Here is a 21,103-nt window from a genome sequence, read left to right on the forward strand (position 1 = left end):
TAGCAGAAAGAAGCCCATGCATGCTGACATTGATAAATTGTTCAGGATGCAGGCCGTAGCAGGAAATTTAAGGTAAATTAAAAACGAAAGAATGGCGATCAGTTCAGTTCTTGACGCCTACACAGAGGTCATGGTTAGTTTACCTTCCCATGCTCTATGTGAACAAGCATTAGTATCAATTCCAATGCTCGGTCCAGAAATAAACAGATCTACGATTGCCAACCGACCAATGAATTAGATGACCAACTTCATCCCATGCCCATGACATGTTAACCTTCCATTTAGAGAACAATATTGGCTTCTTCTCGACATATATTTCCTTCTTACAGATTATACCCATACTCTATGTGGACTGCTTCTTTCCTGTTTTCCTCTCAAGCTTAGCACAATATTCGCTCCTTAACTTCCCAACGAAGAGACGCTATGATATTGGCAGATTCGCCTTAGACCATCCCAAGAATCAACAAACCTCTTGCTTGCTTGCACTTATCAGGAAAGGAAATACCAACACATTTTTTAGGGTTAACAATTGTGCCTAAACTCCTGTATGGTAAGCCTAATGTTTATAACACAAGTATCCCCAAGCCTTACATTTGGTTTGAATCAACTGATTCAAATTTAACAGGGTGGCAAAGCTACCATGGCCGATTCAATAGTGCCATGTCTCAAAATTTTATGTTTTTTAAACAGTTAAAGTGCTCTCGTATTGTGAATACATGTATGTAAAAAATTTTGATGTTCTCTACACTGTTCGCTGAATCAGCCGACATTCCTCTTTTACACCGTTAATTCCAAAGTGCAAATATTGAAAGGTAGATCTTTCTTGCGGAAAATCCCGGGGATTGCTCGCATCAGCGTCCACTTTCCAAAGGAACTGAAGCCTTTCCGAGCCAGGATTTAGCAGAAGTTAACTATTCCCTTTTTCTTTGGAAAAAGAAAAATCTTGACATCAGGACACACTCATGTGCTTAGTTACATGTTTTTTTGTTTCTTCTGAATTATTCCATTAACAGCATTACCCATGTTTTTACTCAAACTTTTTTTGGCTGCCTTTTTTTTTTCTTTCTCCCAAACTTTACTGTGAGTATCCCCTTTACTTTTCAGAAATTGGTAAATAAGGACCTTCACTTAAAATCTCTTTAAAAGTAGGCAAATGATAGACAGCAGTAGTATCGACCTTCCCTTTTCTTCAACAAATGAAAAAACCATAATCTCCTTCTCAAATACCACGGTATATCAAACAGGTTCTCATCTAGGAGTGTTTTAGGATAAAAAATCTATTTGCCAACTGAAACACGTCACTGATCAAACTAGCGGAGCAAATTTTTTTTACCAAAAAAATATCAAAGGCCATATGCGCGGAGAACATAATATACTTGATAGTTGACACCACATACATAGAACAGACACATATAAATCTATTGAATATATTCACCAGCATGTAATATACTACGCAGAACTGAGACGAGCGAACCATTTTCTTAATTGGCTCGTATGCGACGCGAACAATTGGGATGCGTTTTTAGCGAGGTTGGATGACGAGGGATGGACCTCACCGCGAGCTGCTCGATTCATTTGCCTAAGACAACGGAGATTGAGCAAGAGATTTCAACGTTGGCGATTTATCTTTTCCGAAAGTGGAGGCTCATATAAAGTTCCCAAAGCATTAAGCCGGTGACGGAGATACTGGAAAACGGACGGCTCTTCATATAAAGTGAAAATATCATTTCCTTTCCAAATTTCCACCAGCACCGGGGGAAGCAGCTCAACTCCAAAAGCGGGAACACAGAGAGAGAGAGAGAGCGAACAAAACGAAAAGGAAGAGCAGGGGAACAAGAACGTCTTCCTCTCTCCTCGTTCCGAGAAGGAGAATATGGCATTCAGAGATGGCCTGGTTTCATTCCTCAGGCGATACGGATTACCACTGTCTCTTCTTGTTATCGCGATCTTCTGGCAGATCTTCGTTCTCCCTTCCGCTTTCCCTCCTTCTCACTACGACGGTACTCTCCCAACCCTTCTTCTTCTTTTATCCCTTTCCCCATTCTCCATTTTTCCATTTCACGTTTGCCCTCCATCTTCACGTCGTTCATGTCTTCATGATTGACTTTTACTCCTGCTAGTAAAATCAGTGAGTTCCTCCAATTCTTTGAACTGCGGGTTACATGTTTGGTTTGCCTCTCTCGGTTAGAACTCTTCTTGTCTCCTTTATTTTCATCTTTCTTGGAAGGCTTATTGCTGATTGTTTATGATCGCGTTTCCAACTTCCCAGGGCAGGGAGTCAGCAAATTTTACTTCTTTCTGAAGTTTTGCACGCCCGTTACGTGCTAGCTTCTCGTCTTGTTGCAACTTCAACACTCGTCTTTCACTTGTGCATGGCTGTTTCCAACTCGTTGTTGATCAATTTTTTTGAATATGCACTATGTGAAAGAGCCAAATTGCTCTTTCTCAATGTGTATAAGCGAGACAATGTTTTGTTGTTAATCGGCAACGAAGGCAATAGTCCTCTTCAATTTTTATTACCTTTGAATTTACTGAATGTATAAATTAATGGTGCTGAAAGAATACAGCAGCTTGGATGTCTAACACTATCACTCGTAACAAGTAATGCCTTATCATAAAAATTTTACTGTCTACATACAAATTAATCCATCTTCCGCTAGAGAAAAGAATCACCAAGTCCACAATAAGGACCATAATTTTGATTGGTCGAAAGTTCCAACCACCTTAATGGCACGATAGACGTGCAAGAGAAGCACATTGTCAGGATTGCGGGATCAGCGCAAAGAACTATGTTATAATCACGTAACCAGAATAATTAGTGATAAAAATAAAAGATCAAAAATTAGAAAAACCAATATAGGCGACGACTTTATATCTAAAATACGATGAGCTTTTGTCAGCTCACGATGCAACCGAGACTTCCATTGCAAATTTACCACTGAGTTTTGCAGTCCCATTTGGCTAGATTCAAGAAATATATTCACATTTAAAGGGGTCACCAGTCATATGAAAGGCCTGATCATGAATGCTTAAATGTATTTTCCTTGCTAACTGAACTTTTATAGTGGGCCAAACATGCATTGGTGATCTGCCTATATTTTTTGCCGTAAAGTTTATTGTATTATGCCTCATTTGCTTTCCTCTTAACGTCTTCATCTTTTCCGATTGTGCATCTTGTCATTCTGTCTAGTTTCTAATCATTGGGATTTGTTCTGATCAGCACTTGGTGTTAAAATGTACTGCTCGATTGAGGAAGTCAAGGATGCATATGTAAAACTCATGGCCAAATGGTAATCAGAAAGTCACAAGCTTCATATATGTTCGTCCTATAAATCAATACATAGTTAGATAAATATTTGTGGCTATATTCATTCTAGGGCTTGAGCTTATGATCGAAATTTGTCTGCATCTGTGCATGATACAGAGTAGTGTATGTTTTCTATGGATGTGATTGATATTTGATTTTTCAGGGATTCTGGGGTCGATGTGCCAAATGTAGACCACTTTCTGAAGGTCAGTGTGAGATTGTGTCTGTTTGTGACTTGATGTATTTAATTGGTCAAGATGGATGGAGGAGGCCAATGTTTTTCATTTTGTCTATGCGAAAGATAAAATTGACAAATCTAGCTGTTCTTGTTAGGGGAAAACCCTGGTATGTATATTCTGTTGGCTGCTTGTAGGGTGCCTAACTGAATATGTAGTATTTCTCTCATTCATCCATAGGCCTTTAAATTCCAACTTTATTGTTATCATCCCTCCAGTCACCTGCCACAAGAACGGGAAAAGTACATTTTTTTAGCAGTTCCTTGCAACAGGAAAGGATAGGGAGGGAGGTAGGGGTGGGGGAGAGGAGGGGAGGGCAGCGCAGGGGAGGGGAAAACATCTTTTATAGTTGAGGGATTCAGCCTTCCTTGGCTCCTCATTTAAATCTGTGAAGCACCCGCTTAGAAGATCCATGTGGCATAGACTACATACTTATACACTTGTCAAATACCATTCTTCGATCTTTTGGGTCTACATGACAAAACACAAAATGTTGAATGAACAAATCTTTACAGCATATGTAAGACCCATGATTTTCTTTCTTTTCTTTAATTATGGAAAACGTCCATGCGTGTGGGACCCCAGGTCCGAGTGTTGAAAATACTTTGATACCACTATAACAACCCGACCCACTCCTGGACTCGGGCCCTTGGTTCGACAGATCCTAACCCGCCCCCTAGTAGTTTCGGTTCCAACCCCAAAAAGGCTAGGAACTAGGACAATCATCTCATTAATGACCCCCCTTTATAAGCCCTTGAAGATCTCTCACAATCTTCAATACGGGACTAAACTTTTGGGGCGTTATAATCCACCCCCTTAAGGCACACGTGTCTGCGCGTGTCGTACCCTAGGTCCGAGTGTTGAAACCGGCTCTGATACCACTATGGCTCGGGCCTCTGGTTCGATGGATCTCAACCCGACCCCTAACAGTTTTGGTTTCAACCTTGAAAAGGCTAGGAACCAGGACAATCTTCTTATCAATGACCCTCTTTATAAGCCCTTGAAGATTCCTCACAATCTTCGATACGGGACTAAACATTTGGGGCATTACAGCATAAATGCATTAAATTGTTTATATTGAACACTTTGTGAGATCATTTATTCTGTTTATAAATGTGAGGTAAGGATTTCTTCCTCCCACCCTCTTTGCTGTCCTTGCAACCATTCAATAAGATGGAGCACTCAATAATAGAAATTTCATGTTCTAATCCTTGTTAGGGTTGAAATGAAATAAACGTAACGAGATAACAAAAGAATGCAAACTTATTGCACAGTTACCTCTATGTACAAGCAAGAAGGAAAACAATACCTGTACTGATGCTGCTCATTTTCATATGCTCCTTTCTCACTGACATTTTAGTTTGTCACTAAACAGATGTCTTACCCTTTCATTAAGGGGTTTATTAGTGCATAAATTGAAGCATGCAATTAAGTCCCAGTCACTATTTTATCCTAAAAGAGAGAAGCCCTTTCTATCCTGTTACATTAAATGGTTTCTTAACACGTAACTTCAAGCATGCATTTAAGTCCAAGCCACTATTGTACCTTAACAGAGAAAAGTCTTTTCTTTCCTGTTGTCATTTATTGAAGAAAATATTTACCTAATCAATGCTTAAGAAGGATTTGCCTCTTTCTTTTTTTCTTTTTTCTAGGTTCGTTATGCTTTCGAGTTGCTGAACAACCCCATATGGAAAAGGGATTATGATCTTTTCTCTGTTGAGGAACAGCGGGTGAGTTTTTAGATTACCACTTGGTGGCCGATGCCTCATAGGGGCTTGGTTGGATAAAACTAATGTCAATCAGATACCTCTTCAATTGGATTTCAAATAATGGAAACTTCACACCCTTCAATAATCATTTATTGGGTGCAGCATATTATTGGAAAGGTTAAACAACAATATGCCGGGGAGAGCTTTTCCAAAGTAGAGATTCCCATTCTAAATCTTCCATCTTCAGGTATGTAAACACTTGACTTCTCATGGACCATGGTTGATTACAGAACAACAAGTGTTGGTGTAACACTTAGTTTGGTTCTAGTAATTTGCCTATTATCAAATTGTATTCATTGGATGGTGTTCTATGTTTGGACAGATCTCATTGATTATGTTCCTGATGATCTCATGGCAAAGGACTTTATAGCTAAACTGGGAGACACCGGGAACTGGCTTATTCAGGTAGACTATGGACTCTACTGATATACTGTTTCTTTGTTTTGAGTCTTTTTTTATCAGAATGGATATTTATTCTTGGCAAGAGTTTCAAAAAACATTTGATGTTTCAATTTTCTTTGCAGGTTTATTCCTCTGGCAGCAGTCGTTGTGCAGAGTTTTCTAGGAATTGGAAACTGATAGGTATCTGATTTTTCCAGTTGCTATTCCAATTTATCTCATCCAATTCGATTTTGTACTTTTGTGGAGCTTGTCTCTTTAGTGTTTAGCGTTTACCTCTTCAATGTATGTTTCTTCTATTTTTAGCCTTTTTAGGCTAACATTTGGTTATGGTAGGAGTAGGACTATCTAGGCGAGGTTTTTTCCACCAGCTTAAAGGCTGGTGGAGTTCATTGCCGAACTAACATCAAGTATCTCGCAACTAGTGGTGAATGTAAGTACCACAAATTTTTCTAGTTAGTTTGAATTCAATAGCACCAAGACAGGCCTCCAGAAGATGAAAAAATACAAGGCTGTAATTACTACAAAGACGTGACATTCGCACTAGCTTAAGCGAGAACTATTATGGTTTCAGTTGCTACCTGTTTCATGGAGGGCAGCACAATGACTGGAAGATGTATTCCTCTAATCACATATCAAGGGATTCAAGACTTGATCTATTTTTATGTGCAGTATGAGTGAGTTGGTAGCACACGTACTGCTCCTACTATCTTAGGCAGTTCTGTTGCCCCTTTTGTTTCTAATATAGTTGTCGCTGATTATTCAAGAAGTTGGTTATTGCAGTTCCTTTCTAACTGTAATTTTGCTATATTGTCATTATCCAAATTCCAAAGCCTGGCTTGTTACCTTCTTTCAAACTTTAAAAATTACTGGACATCCAAGAGTATGATGTTCCTACTCTTCCTACAAGTTGATTCTGTTGGTCGATTAACAGCTGTCATGTGTTCCCTTAAAATGGTTATATCGTAGTTAAGGATGAAGATTACAATTTATCATACTAGCAGTCACTTTCATTACTTTGACACAGTTGACTTCTAAATCCTAAGTTTTACTTTCCCTTCCCTTGTTTGGATATTAGAATATTGTTTTTTTTTTATCCTTGAGTTGTAACAATGTCTTGGTGACTCGAATGTGTCACACCTTACTTGTACCCAGTTTGTCTTTCTTTATAATTGATGAACAAGAAGGAAATGCAAAGCCAGTAAGGTCGTGTAGTCCACTCTGTAAGATCCTCGCTTCTAAGCTTGCTCCTATAGGTCTAGTTCGCTTGTGGGCCTCAGTTGCTACAGGGCTACCCTTCTACACCAAGCTCCCTTTGCAATCTCACCATTTGTGGAAGGCCTTGGCCTAATAACTAGTGCAAGAATTAAACATGTTTAGGAAGTTGGAAGAGATTTACACTTTCTGGGAGTGTCTTCAGAATTTATCGTGCTATAGTACTCTTGCTAGACATCTATTTGATAAAACTAGTTGCCATCTAATCATAGTATAGAATCTATAGATACCACACTTTTTTGGGAAAAAAACATGATATTAATGTTAAAGAAGAGATATCAAAAAAGAATGAAAAAGACGCATTTTTGAAAAAATGTGACAATAAATTTATTGCATTTTTTCCATTTCCCCTTTTCTCAATTAAATTATTTATCTTTATTCAACACTATTTTATCATTTTATCTAGCCATTTTTCAATTGAATTGTTTATAAACACTAATTGATCCTTTTATCTAGCCATTTTTTATGTCTACTTGTTAGTTTCTCATTTATTTTATTTTTACCTAATTTTTAAGATTTTAGAGCACTTTCTGGTCATTCTGTGTATGTTTCTTCATAAAACTTGTTTATACTTTATAGATTGCAGTGACATGATAATGTAGATGGCATGGTTTTTATGATAAATCAAATAGTTATGTTGTCTCTGTCATTAAGATAGTGAGTTAATCTACATTCGCTTGCGTTTTTTGACATAAAAATGTAAAAAATCTACAAAAAATTTACACATTTTAACATGCCTAATTTTGGCAGAGTTTAAAATTTTAGATGTGCTTTTTTTCCATAAGAGGAAAATGAACTCTTCTTTTCCTTTTAAAATTTACACTATCCATGCATAGAATTTTACTTTGAAGGTTGACATTCTCATGTGCTTGGTTTGAACCCTAAATGAAATTTTTTACATCCCAAATGTAAAAGTTTCACACATCCAGGTTCAGCAAACAAACCTTTATATTAAATGAATAGCAGACCCTGATTATGGTGTGAGTTACAAAGAAACAGCTACGCCTGGTTGGTCTCAGTAGCATGTGCTTGGTTCGAACCCTAAATGAAATTTTTTACATCCAAAATGTAAACGTTTCACACATCCGACTCTGCAGACAACCCTTTATATTAAATGAATAGCAGACCTTGATTTATTAGTTACAAAGAAACTGTTATGGCTGGTTGGTGTCAGTAGAATACTCCACAGGCTTTTTTCTCTTCTTTCTATTGTAAATCTTGGGAACAACACATTCTCTTTATGAGTTTATTTGCTGCTTTGTTCCACGTTGTTCTATACAGCTGGCTGGCTTGAAGGTGTCTCGAGAACAGGCTCAGTAGAGCTCAGGGAAGTTGAACTTGCAGCCTATCTTGCTGATAGAAGAAAATTTACTGGACGTCCAGTATTTGAAAATGGTAATCTTTTTTAACCATGTATTGTCCTCAATTTCTTCTAAAAGAAGCTAAGAACCAGAGTGTGTCTTCCTTTATGCTACTAGTTTATGCTTCATTGATGGCATTTCTCGTTTTTCTTTCCTGAGATAAACAAGGTTGGGTCCCTTGATAATCTTTTGATACTTGTTCTTTTGCATACTTCAAAAAATGTTCAAATGAAGTACGAGTTAGTCATATTTAATGTGTTGAAGTGTGTAATTTAATTTGTATTTCAGTTGAATCAATAGTTAGATACATAATGCAATGTAAAAAAGTGTAAGTTTTTTTAATTTAAAAATATGAAAAATGATTATGATCAGAATAAAATAGGGAAAAATGGGAAAAAATCAAAAAAAGTACCATTCCTATGAAAAATCAAGAAAATGTGTCATTCATAAACATAAAAAGGTAACAACCTAATGGCAATCAGTTTCGCGATCATGATCCATCAATCCAACATCAAGTGTTAAACAATGTGAAATAAATTTGTTTAGCGCAACACATACATGTCAAATTAACATTCATTATGATCTTCCTCTTTTTCATTTTCTCCTTCAACTTCTACGTCATGCCCAATGTATACGGGCTCTTTGTCATCGTCTTCTTGTGTGTCCCAGCTAGATGATGTGCCAATTGAGCGATCACTGTAGCAATCAGCTTCTTACAAAAATTACAAATTATTTTTCAACTGATTGTCAACTTGTGCACTAGCCACCATTTCCATGCATGGTTTTTTAAAGTCATTTTTTCATAACATGACAAATCTACAGTCAAAGTGAAAAATTTTATACTTCCCATGGTGGAAAGTGGAAACATGCTCCCATGCAAAAAACAAGTGAAATCTGCCTTTTATCAATGCAAAATCAATCTCCTACACACAACTCTATTTTCAGTTTTTTGTTTTCTCCTCACAAGGAAAAAAAGCTTCCCCTCACAAACCTCCTAAGCACGTCCAGGGCTCACAAAGGGGGTTTCAAGCAAAAAGTCGAAAAAATGGATCCCAAACTCCTTTTTCTGTTCACCAAGGATGTCTTCTATGATAGCAGTGATACAAACCATATTCATATCATACAATAGACAGTTACAGGTGTTACATTATACAACATATTGTGTCATATGATACACATTGTTACACAAACTGACAGTGCCTAATACATGGTATTCATCCTTTGGTGATTCTGCTTTTAAATAGTTGGCTATAATCTATATGCTGACTTTGTGTTGGATGCATGCAAATCCGAGTATACTGTGTTGTGTGGGCATTAACACAAGGTGTAGGTATGGAAACTTCTACAAAGAGATGTGCACTAAAAACCTTGAAACATTGGACACCTTTTGATGAAGTTATATGTGTGTATTTGTGGGAAAGAGGGAGCGAGAAAGAGAGACAGAGAGAAAGAGGCTTAAATTATAAAATGTGTCTGTTCTCTTGAGAACATACGCAGAGTGAGACACCCGTGTCATATGTTTTTGACACTGTCTTTCAAGAATCTTCTGGCCTGTCCTGCAGCCTCCTTTCTTGTTTGCTCTGGCCAAAGCTGTCACAATTTATTTTTTTTCTTTTTCCAGCTACACTATTGGTTAGTGAACTCTTGTGAGGCTTGTTATTTGTTTTACCTTGCTATACTTTTGCCTAGTCCCTAGCTGGTTAGCCAGTTTGCCATCTTTGATGGGGTGCTAGAATAAAATATTGATGCATGGTTGTCTGGCTATAAGGTCATCCCTAATTAGACTTCTTATTGATGTGCAGGCCTTCCTTATATTGTTGCATTTCCTCATAATTGTAGAAGCTCAAGCTGCCTTCTTAGGTGAGGTAGTAGTTATGAACTAATGGTGTAATTTGTGTTTTATAGCTCTTTTCTTCTGATCCGTTTTTATTTTCTGGTGTCTGCAGGTACCAAGGAGAGCTATCAGTTGATGCAATAGTCGACTGGATGGCAACAGACATACTGGGGCTGCCTCGTATATTTTACTACTCCAAAGACTCATTGGTGTGCAGACACTTGCTAGTAAAACTTAATGCTGGTCATATATGATTTTTATTGATAATCAGATATTCTGATAGTGCTCTAAATTAACTCAGCTTCCTCAACTTATCATGCAAAATGTTAGTTGCACAGTGTCTTTTATTTCTGGCATGATATAAAGTTCCTGAAAAATATTTTATACATTTGTTTTTATTTCATTTGTCCTCCCTTTCAAGTATCAATAGCAATGTACAATACAGAACCCAGACATAATTTAGTGGCAAAATGTGGAGAACTGACCTTATGGTCTGAACCATGAAGCACTGTTCACATTGTTAGAGACTATTTATTTTTAATTTAATACTGTCATTAGTGCTGGTTTCACTTCCTAGATATCTTCATTTGCAGATATGATGCTATGAACCTATCTGCTGAACTAACACTGACCAAATAGTTTATGGAACTCTCCACTATTTTACGTATGCTGTTCAGTGAAGAGGGCTAACTGGACCACAATTTAGCTGACAAATTTAGATTGACTCAATTACCCAATGTTATTGGATACCCTTTAAAAATTTTGAAGACTTGAACACAGTCAGCACATCCATAATCCTGATTAATCCATCTAGTGGTGATGGACCATCTTTGTACCCATGGATAATCTTGTATTTTGCTTTTGTAGGGTTACACATGGTTTACCTTTTGCAAAAAACACTACACCACTCTCCCTGTAGGATGTCATCTCTGCTATTTTATCTCCATGTCTCTAGTTATTGCAAACATTTTATTTTATGGATTGCTACGACATTTCTTTGTGCAGGTCTATTTTTTCTATTTGTATGATTCTATTTTATCTCCAGTTGTTTACTTTATTGATTGTACTAGCAAATTATCTTGTTATTTTAATGTCATTGTGTTTTCAGGTGAAGGATTTCTTCCGGAAGGCTGGTCCCCACAAGGTCCACATTGTTTCATTTATGGTGTTTTTTTCACATAGTTTTGTATGTTCATATTTAGGTTGTCCTTTTTTGTATGTTTTGTAAGACTATTGGAAGAAGGTATTGTTCATGACTTTTTTGTATGTTTTGTAAGACTATCTTGTATGTTTAGGTTACCTTGTTCTTGGCCATATCTTAGTAGTTTATTGATCAATTGTTTCATTTGAAATTTTGAACAATCAGTTGCATCTTAGAATCTGGTCAAATCTTGTTTTTTTTCCTCTTTATTTGCATGGGTTCAGAACTGTTTGTGTTAAGAAGAAACTGGAGATCATTTTTCTGGTAGCATCAGTGGCTTGGATTGCCAGTCATATGTTTGATCATAGATGCCAATACTTTTGATGCATTGAGACCTATGTCACATGGGTGCGGGGTGTGGGTGCTGGTACGGGATGCTGCAAGTTCCCAAAAAAATTAAGGTTGAGTGCGACGAGAGCATAAATAAATATATATATATATATATATATATATATATATATATATATATATATATATATGTTATTTGTTATGTAAGTAATTTTATTTGTCTATATTTTTAAACATTTTTTTATGATTATTACCTAAATCTCATACAAAATTCAAAGTTTTATTAAATAAAATAAGGGGGGAGAGAGAGAAGAGGGAAAGATGGGAGAAGGAGAAAAATGAAAAGAAAGAGAAAAGAAGGACGGGTGTGGACAGCAGCACCTATGTGACTTAGATTGAGACTGATATGCTTGAATCTGGTTCTCATAAGCTTGGGCAATTAAAGCATGTTGCCAGTGTTTGGAAAAATTTGAGATTTCTTTAGATCATAGTTTATAGTTACAGATATCATTAATCGGTTTTAAACAACAAGTTTTTCTTGTTATTTTTCGGCAAAATTGAAAATCTCGGGAAAAATTTGGCATTTTTTAGAAAATAAAAAATCTTAAAAATTAGGAAAAAGCAAAATATGCGCCTTTGTCATTTTTGCTTGATTTTTGGGAGTATTATGATATGCTTCTTTTAAGTTCTTAGATAGGGTATGGACTTAATATAATTTGCTGTAGTAGTTCTTTTGCTATTATAAATCCTGGTCCTTTTATGAGAAATAGATTGGCTTAGCATTTTTGCTTTTTCTCTTTTGCAAACTAATAGCATGTATCTGTTCTACCTATGCCTTTAGCTGATTTTAACTACTGTGCAGGTGAAAGTAATTTTTTTTTCTAAGACTGGCGAACGTGCTGCTCCATTTTTGCGTCAAACAGCAAAAGACTATTGGTCATATGCTTCTTTTGCCTTCGTTTTGTGGCGTGAGGAGGAATCCTCCATATGGTGGAACATGTATATCTCTACTCTTCTGGCACCACTCCTTCCCTTGCTTCTTTCCTTTTATTTGGGGCTGTTACATATGGCCATTGCACATATCCTTGAGAATCTGCATATTTAAGGAACAACTACCTTGATTATTGCTTGAGCTGGCAGATTGATTCTGTTTCATGATCCTTCATGGTTCAGACTAATGTGTACTTTCCATGTGATGGGTTCAGTTGTAAATTCTCATTAACATTGCATACATTAAAGTAATAACCTAAACCAAAGCTTGAAAGGCAACGTCACTAATGATAACTGGAGTCTTTTCATAGTATGCATGTGTTTTTGGGTAATTATGATCCACCCTTTTTTTCTCTATAATTTTCTAAATGAGCCGCTGTTCTCTTTAGAAACAGTAATCTGATTAACCTTTTCTCCTGAACTCCTGAAATAACTTTTTCCTAATTCCTTAACACATGACACACACACACACACACACACAGAGGGAGAGGGAGAGGGGAAGAGAGAGAGAGAGGGAGTGATACTGATTAAAAGTTTTCTCCTTAGTTCCTTGTATTCTTTTTTTCCTAATTCATCTGACACTGTGTTGGCACTACAGTTATGTCAACTCCCTACAAGTTTTGTCATCCAGATGTAGTATGAGCTTTTTCCTTATTCTGCTAGCCCTCTAGGTATTTTGAATATGGTAAGCTTGGCTGTCTTGTTAGACTTTATCGTGGTCATTGGTTACTGTTTTGGCACTAACAGGTTTGAAGTGGATTTTGCACCTGCTGTTGTCTTTGTAAGAGATCCAGGAGTGAAACCCTTAGTTATCCATGGTATATTGCTCATTGCATTTCTCTGTCACTTTTAGCTTCTCATCCATGCTTTTAATACTGCATGACCTTTATGCTGAAATTGATATATTTTTTTGTAGGTGTCCTCAATAGCTCTTCATTTTCAAAAATAATGGAACAATATAAAAATCAAGGTATAGGAATCTATATTTTTTCTCTTTCTACTTTTTTTGTCCGTGGCGTTCTTACCAAAAAGGTGGTGCATGTCGATATCTGCTTTTCCTAAAGGACTTGTCGGTTATGAAAATTGAGTTTTAACAATTGTAGCTATAGTTCACTGATGCAAGTGAAAAATGCATTGGAGATGCAACATTTGTGGCTCTTTTACATGAAAAAGTAATTGACTAATAAAGATGCCTCTGATAATTGAGTTTTAGAAGGAATGATATCTCCTAATTATTGTTGTTGTGTTCTTATCTATCTGTTTTGATTCATTAATATTATAGACCCTTCTGGTGTCACATACGAATTGATGCCTTTTATATTTGGCTGTTACTGCTGACATCAGCGAAAAACTATTTGCATTGCTATACATTTACATAATATATCCAGAGAACTTTTTTCAAATGAAGAGTATCAGCTTCATAGCCAGTTTCTCTTGAAAGCTTCTTTGGGTTCACATATAGCAACCAAATGCCATATTGCTGTTTTTCAGTTGTTATTCATGATAGGACACATTTTACCATGCAGCAGCCTTTATGGAACATGACTTACGTTCTACTTTATTATCATTTATGAGAAACTTATGTACAAAATTGTGAGGTATGAATGGTGAAATCTGTTGGTGTAATTATGCAGCTTATGTGAATCTTACTGCTATATTATCCTGGAATTATGAGAGCACGATCTCAATATGGTGTTATTTTCTTTTTAATAATTTTCCTGGTAACGGATCAGTTTCACTTTCATGCATGTCTTAGATGTTTTAAGCATCCAAGCTGACTCTACTAGTTTCACACCTAGTCTGTGTTGTAGAATATAATCAACCCTTATGATGGTCTCCTCTGAGGGATGTATTGTGTTTCAGTGCTTCCCCAGATAAGGAATATAAATTCTATGGAGCTGGGTTGTGATGCAAGAGGCTATTCTCGTGCTGGAAATGATACATCAACTTGGTATTGTGTAATTCTTGCTGGGAGGCCAAGTTTGGAGCTTAATAATATGCGTCAAGTAAGTTTTGGTATTTTTAATGTGAAGTCCTTTATTTACTTGCGTCATGCAAAAAAAAACTTGGTTATTTCTTGAATATTCTCTTATCTAGTTGACTGTCTTGATGGCACTATACCCATGGAATCAATTGGCCAGGGCTTTGACGCAGTGGGAAAGGGACTGCTCCTTTAACCCACGGTCAATGCCTAAATAAAGTAAAGTAATAAATAAAGCCAAATAGAAACTACATCTGTTTTTTATGCTCCGCGCCTGCATCATACTTCCGGAGTTGAAAAAGAATCGTCCTCGACCATGTAGATCTCGTATTATTGTTGGAGCTTAATAATATCCCCCTTGGTCCACTCAGCGTTGGAGGAACTAGACGTTAAATGGTGAAAGAAGGAAGGCTTGAATGGGCTGTTTACATGTTTCAGACCACCAGGCTGGATCCCAAGTGAACCGGATCAGATTTTGGGTTTGATCAGACAAATCCGGACCCGGCTTCAGTATTGTAAGAACCGGTTTCTGGAGACCAGTATCGGTCTGTTTGATGCAGGAAACCGGCCCGACTCGGTTTTTATATTCTCCAGGCCCAGATTGGATCCTGGACCCAGGATTTTGGGTCCAGACCCTAAGGCACCGTCTGGCGTCTCGCCCGACCCTGCCCCTCTCCTCCTCCGCCAGGCGCAGAAGGGCCGAGCCTACTCCGTCGGGCCAGCGATCGGTCGGCGGCACCATCGCCGCCGTCGCGCCGGTAGCTGGCGGCCGGCGGTGGACCGGTTCCCCCAAACAGTAGGTCTTTCCCTTTTCTGGGCAGTAAATCTGCCGCCCCCTTCGCCTGTGGCTCCTGGGCCGTCGGAGACAGATGACAGCGGTGCTGGCGGTCGTCTACCAGCGGACTGAAAGCCTGTGACGGTCCGAATGGCTGCCGGCGGTGTTTTCTGTTGAATCTCGAAAATCAGGCGGAGGACTCCGTAACCCAACGCCGTTTTTCCGCCATCGGCCGCTTCAACTGTTTCCGGCCACATCTGTACGTGCCGCTGCTGGTGACCCACGATGGTGGGTGATTCGATCGCCGACCGTTCAGCGCTCGCCTAAGTCGCCTGTTCATCTCTAACCTGTGGCAACGGTGAGGGCTTTCCGGCGGGCTTCTTCAACATAGCGGGAGGTGTTCCTATCGCCACAGTGTATTCGTCATTTGGTTCTGGTTCCTGTCCCAAACAACTACCGTTGGCTACAGGGTCCATCGGTGCCTCCGTCTTTGGCGCTGGAGAGATGTTCTGTTCCTCTGGTTCTAAGTTGATCTATATCTTCAATGTGTATCCTTCGTGCTTCCATCGAATCCATCTTTTTCGAGCATTCAGCAAGACTTCACTCATCTGTGCTTCCACCGAATCCATCCTTTCGAGCATTCAGCGAGGTTTTCACTCATGAGCTGCATATCCTCTTGCAGATTTATCTTCATACTCAGCAGCTGTAACATCCGAGGATCTTGCTTACCTTTGTGCACATCTGCCTTGGTTGTTGACTCTAGCGTAACAAGTCGTTCCTCAAGTCTTCACTCGTTGTTCAAGAGAGAGGAAGAAACCTGGGCTCTGATACCACTTTGACGCAGTGGAGAAGAGGACTGTTCCTCTAACCCACGGCCAATACCTAAATTGATCTAAGGAAATCAAATAGAACATGAAATGCAATATAAATAACTGAAGCAAGGGAAAAAAGAAGATTAGGGTTTCATTAATCTCTAATTACAAATGAGGCTCTAAACATCTTTATATAACCTAAAATGGACTCCTGATCTATATTCAAACAAAGTAACAATAAATCAAATCCTAAAATACTGAAACAAGATCCAAATAAAATAAAATAATAATAAAAACCAAATTGAAACTAAATCTGTTTTTTATGCTCTGCTCCTTCATCAGGCATATTTTTTTTTTTCCCTGTGGCTGCCGTAGGATGTTTTTAGCCCAGTAGCCCACACATGTTGTCGTTCTCTCTCAATACTCACTTCTGATGCTGGGAGCTGAAGTATTCAACTCCTGTCTTTGCTTTCTGCAACCATTATCTTTCAATCATATATCATTGCATGCTTTTTTTGGAAGTCTGTGGTTTTAGATTACTGTATGCTCAAGAAGTGCACTGCAGTTCCTCAGTTTAATGATGGAGTTAGATTTGGTATACATGTTGGCCTTTGGTTGTGCACATCTTTCTTTGATTCTGTTGGATGTGTCCAGCTAATGTTCATGCATTGTTTTCTAGCGTTGTCTTGCAAAATGAATGACTTTGACTGTTGCACCTGAAACTTTGGCAGACCATGCGCAAGATCCAAGACATATTGTCAGAAGATGATCTCCCAGAAGTTGCTGGCCTAGGTCGGCTTTCAGTCTCACCAATCGTTGTTAAAGCCTATAGAGAGCAAAGGTTAACTTTTGCCTGGGTTGATGGAGAGGCTCAAAGTGTAAGATATTTGGAGATTTGATATATTCCACTTTATTCATATGATCTTTCTCAATCTAACAGACTGGCTTTCTACCCTTCCTTTGTTTTTTTAACCTCTTCCCAGAAACATCTGCTAATATTCAAAAAGTGAAGCCCCTCATCATTTCTCACTTGAAATTGATGTGTAGTTGTAGAAGTCTGTAATGCTAAGCATGAGAATCCATATGCCTCATGAAGGGCAGTAGTGTACTTAATGCTACTGATACATGTTTCATGGGTGAGGGCAGAAAATATCAGTCATACAAAGGAAACATCAAGTGCTATGAAAATTTGGAAACCTGTGCATGTACGCATCCCATCTATGCTGCACAAACAGGTAGAAATAATGGTTGCACAGTTTTAATAGTGCTAATTGCAAATATTTATAAGTTTATAACCTATTGTCTAAGTTACCTATGCGAGGCAGCATTAACTATTGTTTGTTAGCAGCGTTGCCATTAAAAGCCATACTTTGCACATCATAAGATCCTCAATTTGCATTGGCCGAGGTTTGTGAAACAAACATACACACCCACCCTTTCTTGGAGAAAATCCACTGATGAGAAGTTTGTGAAAGAAGCCGGCTATCTGTGGGTCAGAAAATGTAAATTGCTTAATTACCTCAAATGACTTAAAATTAAAAAAAATTCTCAGTTGAAAACCAAGCTTGGCAAGGTGCACGTTTAACCAAGTTATATGCTACTTTTTTGTATGTCTTCATAATCATGGGCGGCGGTAAAAGACATGTTCAATTTTATGACTGTACATATAAATGTGCTCGATCAAATGGTGTCAATTCTTACATTTATAGTGATTATTATCTGCTAAAAATTAAATTAGAAGAGATTTTCACTCTTCATATGACTGAAGATGAATTGTAGCCAATCCCATATGAAATCCTGGGAATTTTCACTCTTCAGTTTTACTGTTTATGGACTAGAAGCAATTTAATGCAGTTTGGACTTGTGAGTTCAAAAATTATCTTATATTAGAATCATATTGTTTGACATAAGAATCCTTCATTTACTCTGCTTTTGTGAAAATGCAAACCATAAAAGACAGGCAACAACCTTCAAGTGAAAAATGAAAGGTCAATGTACTAAAATCGCCTCTGGTCATACAAATTCATGTCCTAGAATTGACCCCTTCTGAGAATAGAAAGATATAATAACAAAACAGTTTATAGCTATCTTTAGAAAGTAAATCTCTGGTAGAAGTTACATGAGTGCTCTTATGGTTGATTGCCAAGAGTTTCAAAGAAAAAGGAATCTATTAGGCACTTATTTGCATGAGAGGGCAACTTTCAAGCATGCTTGAAAGAGGTTTAATTCGGGTCATCCATACATTTGAAGATTGTCTGCTCATTTGTTTCTCAATTATAGTTTAACTTGTTCATATTCTTATTTCTTATAAGCCTATTTAATTGCCAGCTTTACTTTTACATGCATTAAAATTTAAAATCACATTCTCCTGAGATTTTTATTAAAAAATATTTGTGATATTTCAATTGTTTGTTTGTCAAATTTGAAATGTGGTTATTTCTCTCTCGCCCAGAAATATTGTTTCTTCTATCTCTTCTCCGAACATAGCTATGAAACTTGTGGTCCAAAAAGATATGGAGATGAAGAGGATGTGCCTCGTTTGTTTATCGTCCGGTACAATCGGAACTCCACAAGTGATGATGCTCAGGTTGAGAAATACAAAGGGACCATGTTGAGCATGTTTAAAGAGGGTGAAATAGGTCTAGCATCCCAGCTCGTGGCGAGGCATAATGGTTCAGCAAACATCCCGGAGGTACAATTCCTATGTTTCGAATACTAACATGCATTCTTTTTCTCAAGACTTACAGAAGTTCTCTCATTTTTTTTTCTTTTGACCATTTTAGAATGTTCTTCATGTGATCCTATAGTGGTTACTTCTATTAGTTGCTGTTTTAAGCAATGGCATGTGAATTTGATAAATATTGGTTACTTTACCTCCACTAGAATTATTTTCAAAGTACTTGTTCTCACAAATTAGGCCTCAATTGCAAGTAATTGCTTCTAAAAAGAATTGATAAGCATAGTCACAAATTTTTTTTTTTTTTTCGGAGAAAATGTGTATAAAATGTGAGAAAGAAGCCAGCCATAAAACTTAAAAAAAACACTGTTTTCTCAAAAAAAAAAGAAAAAAGAAAATCTAAAACAAAAAAACACGAAATCCTTTTTTTCATGTTTTACTGCTGCTTGTTTTTATTTTCTAAATTTTGTTTGTTTTTTATTTACTTATTTTTTGACATCTGTGTTATTAGTTTTTCACTTATTTTATTTTTCTCTATTTTTTAGGATTTTTAAATTTTTTTAAAATTTATGTATCCCTTTTTTTTCCTTTTTTTTGCAAGTTCGGCATATTATATCCTAGAAAAACCTCGCTGTCTAAAATGCAAGAATATTTTTTTTCTGATAAGTATCCTAAGTGTCAAAACTTCCCTTTTAAGTTGGCAATACAGAGTTGCTCACACATTTGTCCTTTATCCATATTACTGCATTCATGTTACTGTGAGGGACATTTTTATTCTCTTCATTTCATGCATTTATGCCAGGAAAAATGTTCTTTTATTTTTTAATATATCATTCTCTAACAGTTACATCTAATAGGTCTTAGTGCCAGAGGTATTTGTAGGAAGCCATCAATGCAAATTAAACAAACATGTGAGCACAAAATTAACTCAGAAAATGGAACTCTTTAGTAATTTGTTTAACATCTTTTAATGCCATTAATTTCAAATGTTCTGACCAACATTTGTGAGTCAATTTTGAGCATGCTTCAGAAAATAAGAATGATAATAATATAATAACAGTTAATGCTAAAAAAGAAGAGAGATAAATATTTGTATATTCTGAAATAATGATTTAGACTTTATTGTCTCTGAAAGGTGACACTTTTGATTGGCCTATCTATTTACACTCTGAAGTGCTTCTGCTTCTGGTTTTCTTTTTTAATTGCAGATACTAGAATGGGTTGCTGAAATAGTAACGAATGGTGATGCAGGGGACCTTCCTTACTATGTAAGTGAGATTCATATGTTGACATGCTACTAGTCTCATTTTTGTAGAGCAGTACATTTCACATTGGGTTAGAAAAAATTGGGTTGATTTAAAAAGAATTTGAGGACGACTGTTCTCGAGTCCAAAAACAAGCATTTTTATTGGACTACATCCTCTCCATGCTGTCATAATCCTATGTGTAGGCATGCTATTGCCCAAACTTGGCTACTGGTAAACTAAGACTGCAAACCAAAATCTGGATCTAGTAGGGCAGATATATGAATTTTTGCTCAATCTTGCTAAATCAGCCTGTGTCAAGTTTGGATAGGTGTTATAGACAAGCAAATTGTGGAGCCTTAGTTTCAAATTCAAAGTCAGATACTCTCATTGACTAATATGCTGAAGCTAAATATCTCCTTTATTGCAGTTTCTTAATTATTGCTCAAGTGAAAAATCTAGAAATGAATGCAACATTGTGTGCTTATGCACAACCCTTTTCCTATTTCCTGAGATCCTATTCTGCATCTTATCAATCAGACAAAGTAAGAACATTATTACTATATAGTTCCAATGTGATTTTCCAACTAAAATTGACTTCCTTGCCAATGCTTTGGTTGCATTCATTGCCACAAGAAACTCATAGGTGATTGAATGTAGTGGTGTTAAGGATCTAATATTTTAACAATTGTTTATCTTGCCCTTCCACTTTATGAGATGCATTTGAACAGTCGTCTAAGTTTCTAACAACAAGGTAATGAGAAGAAAATACCTGATAATATTTTGTGCTTTGTACTAAAGACAGTAAAAGATTCAGCTTAGCTAGAATTATTTAGCTGAACCAACATAGAGTGGAAGAAGTTTCCTAGGTATTCGGAGTAGGAGTTCTTTGTACAAGCTGGTCTAATAATCATCAATCAAGCTAGTTGTTTGAGGGCTTCTCATTGATCATTT

At 37.1% G+C, this 21,103-nt stretch overlaps 1 protein-coding gene across 2 annotated transcripts in view; it reads left to right on the forward strand.

Annotated features, from left to right (window-relative positions):
- Nucleotides 1-1,504: 1,504 nt before the first annotated feature.
- Nucleotides 1,505-21,103, forward strand: part of LOC116248013 (uncharacterized) — a 28,886-nt gene continuing 9,287 nt past the window's right edge. The window contains exons 1-18 of one of the 2 annotated variants that reach the window (XM_031620559.2): nt 1,505-2,000; nt 3,221-3,290; nt 3,471-3,513; nt 5,196-5,273; nt 5,415-5,499; nt 5,635-5,717; nt 5,837-5,894; nt 8,268-8,381; nt 10,150-10,207; nt 10,294-10,390; nt 11,290-11,325; nt 12,533-12,669; nt 13,408-13,478; nt 13,577-13,630; nt 14,524-14,666; nt 16,960-17,106; nt 18,681-18,920; nt 20,114-20,173. In XM_031620559.2, the coding sequence (XP_031476419.1) occupies nt 1,874-2,000; nt 3,221-3,290; nt 3,471-3,513; nt 5,196-5,273; nt 5,415-5,499; nt 5,635-5,717; nt 5,837-5,894; nt 8,268-8,381; nt 10,150-10,207; nt 10,294-10,390; nt 11,290-11,325; nt 12,533-12,669; nt 13,408-13,478; nt 13,577-13,630; nt 14,524-14,666; nt 16,960-17,106; nt 18,681-18,920; nt 20,114-20,173 (1,701 nt within the window). In that variant the 5' untranslated portion in view covers nt 1,505-1,873. The remainder of the gene's footprint in view (nt 2,001-3,220; nt 3,291-3,470; nt 3,514-5,195; nt 5,274-5,414; nt 5,500-5,634; nt 5,718-5,836; nt 5,895-8,267; nt 8,382-10,149; nt 10,208-10,293; nt 10,391-11,289; nt 11,326-12,532; nt 12,670-13,407; nt 13,479-13,576; nt 13,631-14,523; nt 14,667-16,959; nt 17,107-18,680; nt 18,921-20,113; nt 20,174-21,103) is intronic. The other variant, XM_031620558.2, reaches the window with a different exon arrangement.

The sequence above is a fragment of the Nymphaea colorata genome, chromosome 2 (assembly GCF_008831285.2).
Source record: "Nymphaea colorata isolate Beijing-Zhang1983 chromosome 2, ASM883128v2, whole genome shotgun sequence".
Lineage (NCBI taxonomy): Eukaryota > Viridiplantae > Streptophyta > Magnoliopsida > Nymphaeales > Nymphaeaceae > Nymphaea > Nymphaea colorata.